Source organism: Coturnix japonica, chromosome 3 (genome assembly GCF_001577835.2).
Source record: "Coturnix japonica isolate 7356 chromosome 3, Coturnix japonica 2.1, whole genome shotgun sequence".
In the NCBI taxonomy this organism is placed as follows: domain Eukaryota; kingdom Metazoa; phylum Chordata; class Aves; order Galliformes; family Phasianidae; genus Coturnix; species Coturnix japonica.
This window is the reverse complement of record NC_029518.1, coordinates 71,310,469-71,319,157: the sequence shown is the minus strand read 5'-3', so window position 1 is coordinate 71,319,157 and position 8,689 is coordinate 71,310,469. Positions and strand designations below refer to the sequence as shown.

At 44.9% G+C, this 8,689-nt stretch overlaps 1 protein-coding gene across 1 annotated transcript; it reads left to right on the top strand.

Moving 5' to 3' along the window:
- The first annotated feature begins 241 nt into the window (after window positions 1-241).
- Window positions 242-4,876, top strand: TPBG (trophoblast glycoprotein). The gene has a single exon (XM_015859015.2). The coding sequence runs from the start codon at window positions 682-684 to the stop codon at window positions 1,819-1,821; it is 1,140 nt and encodes a 379-aa protein (XP_015714501.1). The 5' UTR covers window positions 242-681; the 3' UTR covers window positions 1,822-4,876.
- The last annotated feature ends 3,813 nt before the right edge of the window (window positions 4,877-8,689 follow it).

Below are 8,689 nucleotides of genomic sequence, written 5' to 3'. Positions count from 1 at the left end.
GGCGGACGGGAGCCGAGCCGAGCCGCCCCGTCGACGACAGAGCCGAGGCAGCCCCGCACGGAGCAGCCCAAGGTAAAGCTCCGGCCGCACCAACGCACCCGGGGGGATCGGAGCTGCGCAGCGCCGGGCTGCTCCGCCCTCCCGCCGGGCTCCCGGGCACGGCCGTCCCGCAGAGGCGGCGCGGAGCGGGGCGCGGGCACGGCGGGCGGGACGCGGGCGGCTGCGGGACGGCCGGGAGCGGGCTCGGCTCCCCCCGGGCGTGGCGGCGGTTGGTTTCTCCTGGCAGCGGAGGCAGGGCCAGGCGCGGGGAGGTGGGCGCGGAGTTCGCGGCGGCGGCGCGGAGTTGGCTCCGGGCGCGGGGCGGGAGCGGCGGCAGGAGGTGAGCGGCGGAGCTGCGGGACGGGGCCGCGGGACGGCTCCGCGGGCGGCACCAAGCGGAGCAGAGCGGGCGGCCCGGGAGGGGAGGCGGCGGGCGGCTCGAGCCTCTCGCTCCTCTTTGTGCTCCGCGCTCCGCGACCGGGAAGGAAACTCTTGTCGGCGGGGCCACGTGTGGCGGGGCGGGGGGCGAGGCGCGGAGTCGCGCTGCCGTCTCGCTTTGCCCCCGCTCCGCGGCTCTCCCTGCGGGAAGCGGGGAAAGTTTGGTCCCGGGCCGAGCCGCCGCCTGCCCGCGGGGCGGGCGCGATGCCGGGGCGCGAGGCCGAGCGGCGCGGCGCGCTGTGCCTGGGGCTGCTGTTGCACGCCCTGCTGGGCTGCGGCTCGGCGCAGCCGCCCGCCGCCTGCCCGGCCCCCTGCGAGTGTTCGGAGGCGGCCAAGACGGTGAAGTGCGTGAACAAGAACCTGACGGAGGTGCCGCCCGACCTGCCGCCCTACGTGCGCAACCTCTTCATCACCGGCAACCGCCTGGGCCGCCTGCCCGCCGGAGCGCTGTCCGCCCCTCGCCTGGCCGAGCTGGGAAGCCTCAACCTCAGCGGCAACCACCTGCGGGCCGTGGAGGCCGGCGCCCTGGCCGCCCTGCCCGCCCTGCGGCAGCTGGACCTCGGCGGCAACCCGCTGTCGGAGCTCAGCCCGCTGGCCTTCGGGCGGGCCGCCCCGCTGGAGGAGCTGGCTCTGCGCGGGGCACTGCGGGAGCAGGGCGCGCTCCTTGGCCTGGCCGCCCTCCTGCAGGCGGGGGCACTACGCAACCTCACCCGCCTGGAGCTGGCCGACAACGGGCTGCTGCTGCTGCCCGCCGGCATGCTGGGCGCGCTGCCCGCCCTGCGGCACCTAGACCTCAGTAACAACTCGCTGGTGGGGCTGCGGAACGTCTCCTTCCAAGGGCTGGTTCGTCTGCAGAGCCTCAACCTCAGCGACAACTCGCTGGGCGTGCTGCGGAACGGCACCCTGGCCCAGTGGCGGGGGCTGCCCGCCCTGCGGCGCATCAGCCTCAGCCGTAACACCTGGGTGTGCGACTGTGCCATCGAGGACATGGTGGCCTGGCTGAAGGAGAGCGACCAGGTGGAGGGCAAGGAGGCCCTGAGCTGCGCCTTCCCCGAGAAGATGGCGGGCAGAGCCCTGCTGAAGCTCAACACGTCAGAGCTCAACTGCTCCACACCTGTGGACGTGCCCTCCCAGCTACAGACTTCCTACGTCTTCTTAGGGATAGTCTTGGCTCTCATCGGGGCAATTTTCCTCCTTGTTTTGTACTTGAACCGAAAAGGAATCAAAAAGTGGATGCACAACATCAGAGATGCCTGCAGGGATCACATGGAGGGATATCACTACAGGTATGAGATCAACGCCGACCCCAGGTTAACAAACCTCAGCTCCAACTCGGACGTCTGACAGCGCCGCGGCAGTGGCCGTGCACCATAGCTATGCATGACATATAGACTGATGCTTCGCCCTCGTGCTCGCTTCCCTCTCCCCAGAGAAATCTCGGACGTGCTCGCAGCATGAAGGGGATATGCCTCTTTGCGTTGCTCATTGCCATCCTCCCTTTGTTCTGAGACACCGGGCAGCTGCGCATGGTGTTGCACTGTATGCAAGAAACAAGCTGCTACTTCTCCTCTTCCTTACAAGTTCTCGTGGGGGGAAATTTTTTCAGGATCTCAAAAGAGAAAAGGATACTGTGCTACAAAGCCACCAGAGTTTATAACAGATACATATATACACACACACACACAATTATCATTCAACAAAATCTGCCTCAACTTTTTGGGAAAAACATTAGATCCTCTGTGCCAGTTTTAAATCTCCTGTATGTGAATTGTGATGACAATGTTTCCATTTCATAGACTGAACTTGGGATTTAGGAATACAAAGAAACTCCTTTTTATCAAGTCCTCTGTTACAAAGAAGGAGAACAAACAGTGAGCATGCACAAATTCTTCATAGTTTAACCTGTTAGGACACTTACAGTCTCAGTGACTCACTATTTTATACTGTAATTTTTGATTGCAGTTTGCCTGAAAGTGGGTTGTTGTTTTTTGGTTTTTTTTTCTATATAAACTGCAGCTAAACTCCATTTGAACTGTTGAATTCAATAAACAGTCTTGCAAGAACTTGTGTGGAAGTTTCCTGTTTAATGAGAAATGTATGGACATCTAAGAATAACTTTATGGGCTCTGGAGTGATAGCCCTTCAGTAGTACTCTGAATAAAATTTTGTATGTGTGTAGCTTCGAGACATAAATGTTGATGATGGTTTTGTGATGTACGCTTGAAGAATTACACTGATTACAATGAGAGTGGTTCCACTTGGCACAAAAGCCCTGCTTTGCTCTCTTGAGGCAAGTGCAAAACGTCAGGACGGATGCGAGGGTCTGTCTAGCTGGGAAGGTACGAGCTGAATTCACATTAGTTCTTCTCTACCATATTGAACAACATTCAGATTAAAATGTGGAGTTGGTAAACAGAAGGAAATTGTACCTGAATGGAATTGGTTTTTTCTTTTATAAAAGACATACTTGTAGATTCTGATTGAAATTGGATGCAGCTCAGTCGTGTAGTCGGTGAGCTTCAGACTTGTAAATCAATGCAGCACTCAGTAAATTAAGTGCTTACTGTTTCATTTCAAACTCTCAATGCAGTCCTTTAGTGATTACATTGAGTTACTTGATGGAACTTACGTTTATCTTAAAACTTCTAGCAGGTACATTCAAAAATTGTATTATTTCTCGTGCTTATTACTTGCTTGGGAATGCATTGTCATGTAAATATACGAAGCATGCAAAGGAAAACTTGAAAAATGCATCATCTAATAAGTAATTCTGGTGGCTTATCAAAAGGTTAACAAGAACCTTTCAAACGCAGCTGATAATTAATGCACTTTTTCTAATACATTCATAGGTTCTTGATAAAAAATGTACACCGAGTGTGAAAGTGTAACGTAAGTCGGTACCTTTCAGTACAGTGGTGGAGCTTTTCTCATGGTCACTGTTACTGGAAGCTCTCAAGCATCTCTAAAATATTACGAGTTAGCAGCTAATTTCCTTCGTTTTCAAAAGTGACAGGTTTCCTCATAGGTAGATATACACCTTTTGGTAAGAGCTCATAAGTATGAAACAGTCCTCAAGGTATCAGAAAAAAATGTAATCTGTTCTGGGCAGCAGTATCATTCAAATGCATTTTTCTCTCTCTTGTAACTTCAGACACTGTCAGAGCAAGTAGCACAGGTTGGTTCAGGCTAATTTTCTATTGCTTTAAATGGGCTTTATTCAATACCAGCTATTTTTTAAATGTGCTTTTATACACTCGCACTCAGAAGTAATAAAGAATATTAAGTACAATTAACATTTTGATAAATGGATGTATCTGACAACTGATGTTAAGTTAGCGATAGCCTGTTTGTGCTGCTGTAATTTAAATGTATGAGCAATACCTGAATAACAACATCTGAACTTAAGTGTGTGGATTCTTAAATTGTTGGCCTGAATGTTAGCTGCACATATTTTAAGGATAGTGTAAAAATCCCAGTGTGGTTAATTATTACTGTGCAACTATGCAAACTGTTCATACTTAGCATTCATATAATAGTCCATGTAACAAGGTAGAGTGTACAATAGTTGTGCTGTGTGTCGTGTATTTTGGAGATTATCAGCTTACACTCATCTATACAGTACCAAGAGGAGAGGAGCATCATCCTTGCTCCTGTAATATTATGGATAAAATGTGTACAACCAAGCCATTTCTTGGGCAGTGTCCTGGTTTTGGTAACATGCTTTCAAGTAATTGCAGTAGAAACCTATTATTTATAGTGTGTTAATGTAATAAACATGCATTTATGGAACTATGTAAGGTTAGGCAATGACTTGAATCACAGTCTGTCACCACCAGACTGAGTGTTTGTATAGTGAGCAAGTGTAACTGTTGTACCACACTTCTTATTCTAAAGATAATAATTATTTTTGTATCATAGAATGTCTTTGTAATAGAGTTTTATTAGAGACTTGGTGATGGCTCCTTTAAAATATTTCTTTCCCGCTTGCTTACATGTACATTTAATTAGGATGTAACAGTAAGCATGTGTCAATATTGTGTTGGATAACGTTCTCCTGCAGTGTTTGGCTGACAGTGAATGCTTTGGTGTTTTGTACAGTGCATTTGTTCTTAAATCCCTTTCTATAAACAGTGCTTGAAATCTGTTATCCCTTCCTATTACAAAATAGGTATGGTGGTACTCGGAAGGCATTTAAAAAATAGCTCCCAAAGTGCTTCAGAGCTTGGTTTAAAAGTATATATTTTAAAAAACATCAATTTAAGGGTTCTTCTGAAGCACATTTTATAATCCTATTCTGCTTTGACACCTAAAACATCGATTGATTACTATTTCCAGAGCAGCTTAATTAGCCAGGCTGTTTTATTCATACATTCTTCAATAAAACACGTGCAGTACTAAATGCCTCTAAAATGTGTTTTGTATACATAAAACCCCAGAGTTCTGCGTGCTGCAGCTGTCATTGATGTTTCGTGGAAAACATAAAGCAGAGGGCAAATCTGCAGGGAAGGCAACACAAGTAAGAAGCAAAAATGAGGGATTATCCAAGGGTCAGCTGCCCTCTTAAAACTAGTTGTGGTTGTAATGAGCCCAAAACTTCCTCAGAGGAATAGTGCGAGGGACTGAAATAGTTCTAATGCATGTTGTTTAAATATTTTCACTAAGCACTGTTGCCAATTAAACAAGAGAATTTCCTAAGTCTTCCTTTAGCTGGGGTAGCTCAATGTTAGCTCAGCTGATGTATTTTACTCTCGGCAAGCCAAAATATTCCAAGTATTTTTTGACATGCAAAAAGTAATTTGAAGCTGTGTGTAAGTACTCTAAATCTTTTTGTTCTGGGTGATTTACCTTTCAGGAACTGGTGGTATTCCCCAGCGACGCACTGTCTGGTGAAGCAGCTTGCTCAGACCCGTGTTCAGTTGTTGACTGAGATGTTGCTAAAGACAGGCATGACAAAATATTCACAATACAACTGCACTAAGATCCCAGCTCATTATTCTACCTGCATTTTTCCCCATGTTATACTCTGCACTTTATGCATCTACATAATTTCTTCTTTGCCTCGTTTTCCCAAGAAATCCGTTAAGAGGGGAATAATAAATCTGCACAGGTAGAGAAATCATTCTGAGTGCACCTGTATCTGTAGTTTAGCATCTTCATTTCCCTTTACATCTTAGCATGATAAAGAGCCTTTGTCAAGGTGGACAGAGTGAAAACCTGATATGAACTGTAGCATCTGAATGTTGAAGAAGAACCATTCATTCTGAGCATATGATGAAAAATAGCATTTGGTAAGAAAAGCATTTCAGTTTCAAGCTTCCAAATGGCATTTATATTTCTAAGAGAAAGTGGAAGGGAGAAGCTTATAAGGGAAAAAGTTATCAGCACCGAAAATCTCAGTACTATTGCCAGGAAAAATCACGGACTGATTTTGTATTTTATGTTGAGGTCATATTTTATGGATATGGCTTTAATTTCCCCTGTTGCTATAAATAGAAATTTTGCTATCAGGCAAAGTCACGTCCTATAATATTTGTAATGCAAGTGTTTCTAGTGTGCATTTTTTGTGGGGTATAATAGACGGTGGAATTCAATTTGGTGTCTGCTGATTTAATAACAGCTAGATCAGGCCCACTACATAATGCTCTGTTTTTGTAAGCATGCTGTTTACTAGTTGCAAAGCCCTTGACTTGAAAGCAAACAGCAAAAGCCCACCAAGGCAGAGGGAGAGCCAGTCTGCTTAGGGAGTATGACATTTATTAGATATTTCATAAATGCTCAGAGGAGAGATGTAAACCTCGCAGGAGCCGAGGGTCCTTTGCTGATACAGAAGTGTTACAGTGACTTCTTGAGTCAATCGAGCAGCAGCAGGAAAGTGGTGCCTTGTACCAGTACAATAAACATAACAGCACTCCTCTCCCAGCTTGGAAAAAAAGTGAGGAAAGAAAGAAAGAAAGAAAGAAAGAAAGAAAGAAAGAAAGAAAGAAAGAAAGAAAGAAAGAAAGAAAGAAAGAAAGAAAGAAAGAAAGAAAGAATAGAAAGAAAGAAAAGAAAGAAAGAAAGAAAGAAAGAAAGAAAGAAAGAAAGAAAGAAAGAAAGAAAGAAAGAAAGAAAGAAAGAAAGAAAGAAAGAAAGGCTTTTCAAAGTAAAAATCCAGATGTGCAGTATATGTATCTTTAAAAATGAATTTTGCTTTCTCAACCGTGTTAACAATTTTCATACTGTCACATCCGTGGAAAATCTTGCTGTGCCAGAAGTCATCTGTAGTGTAGGCAAAGCTTGAAATCAGGCTCTCATTCCCAATCTTATCCTAATTAGAAATAGGGAACTATTAAAATAATTTAAATGATGCTCTAGGCGCTATTTGTATTTCAGTAATCTACTACTTGGAATTACTTGTATTTTTCAAAGTATTCATTGGATAGCTTTTCCTTTCTGGTGGCAGAATAACAAAACAACAGAACGCATTTGTTTTCTAGTAATTATGCATGAAAGCATCCAAATAAATTAGCAAATGTTTCAGTGCGTAGAGTGATGAAAATGTTAGGGATCTATCTACGATTCTAGAATATTGCCCTACTCTAGAAATTTTACATGTGCAAGATACTGCTGTGAATATCTCAAATTGAAGCTGTATTTCACAGTTAAAAATGATAATTGAGTAAAAAACAAAATGTATACCAGATAAGTCATAAATGATATTTGTTCACTGTGCTAATTTAATTATTGTAAATCCTTGTAGATACTGAGATACTTTCTGTCATTTTCTTTAGCGCTCATACTGATAATTGTACTGTGAATTTGCATGACACAACAGTGGAAGAGCAACTTCCATCTAGATAGTGCAATTATTTTCTTCAGAAAGAAATTCAATTGGCTAATTTAAGGGATTGTGCTTTAATCGCTTTATATTTTGGACATAATTTGATAGCTTTTTTTGTTGAAATACGCCGCATTGACTTGCAAGATGGGTGCAGATGCTAAATTTAACAGTGGTGGACTTTTATTTTTCTTAATGACTGGATCAAACTGCATTTTAAAGTCTTCAAATATGTATTTACGTAATGAAATACAGAGACAGTCTTACTGACAGCATGAATATTATGAGTGTGATGGAATTATTAAAGGAAAGCATTGCTGAAACAAAATGAAGGGTAAAAACAGCGGTCTGGAGGTGAACTATCTTGTTCTTTCAGCTTCCTTTAATGCAAATATTTAGACTGTGACTATATGGAAATTCAAAAGAATGGATGTTTCTTTTTTATCTTAGATAGCTATTGCAGACCTCTGAAATTTTAATAGGATGGAGCAACTTTATGGGGCTGTCCCAGGAGCATACCTGGTGACTTGGTTACCTGTGTATCTAAGCTGTTTGCTGTTACTGTTTTTTCATATTGTCAGAGACACCTAATAGGGTTGGGTGTTTAGCTTGACAAGGAATTGGCTGATCTATCCTAGATTTTATTTCCATATGGCTGATCTGTCTCAGTATCAGTCCACTGCTTACTTATCTACTCCATTTGTTCCGGTGTAAATTTTGTCTGTGGCATGGCCTGTACCTTTGCATGTGATTATATGGTATCTGCATGCAATCATGGGCATTTATGTAATAAAGAATCCATTTGTCAAATTGGCATCATCAAATATCATGCAGATGTTTTCATAAAATCACCGAATGTGGCTCGGGTTGGCAGGGACTGTAGAGGTGACCCAGTTCCAGCCTCCTGCCATGAGTAAGGCTCTCCTCTACCAGTTCAGGCTGTCCAGGGCCCACCCAACCTGGCCTTTAGTACCTCCAGGAATGGGGCACCCACAACTCCAGGCAGCCTGTCCCAGCATCTCACTGCTCTTGAGAAAAGAACTTCTTTTTAACATTTAACCTGATTGTCCCCACTTTTAGTTTAAAGTCATTCCCTCTTATCCTATCGCACTTCCCCCTCTGGCTTATAAACTCCCTTCAAGTATTGGAATACTACAATGAGGTCTCCTCAGGGCCTTCTCTTTCCCAAGTTAAACAAGCCCAACTCTCAGCTTTTCTTTGTAGGAGAGGTGCTCCAGCTCTCTATCCACCTCATTTTGTATATAAACATACATAATGTGAATGTAGGAGAATGAAGAGTCTGAGTCCTGCCAACCACTTTCTGGTGCCTGACTTTTTCCCACATGCTGCACAAGGGAGTCAGGCACCCACGTGAAGCCCTTGAGGAACTCTGGG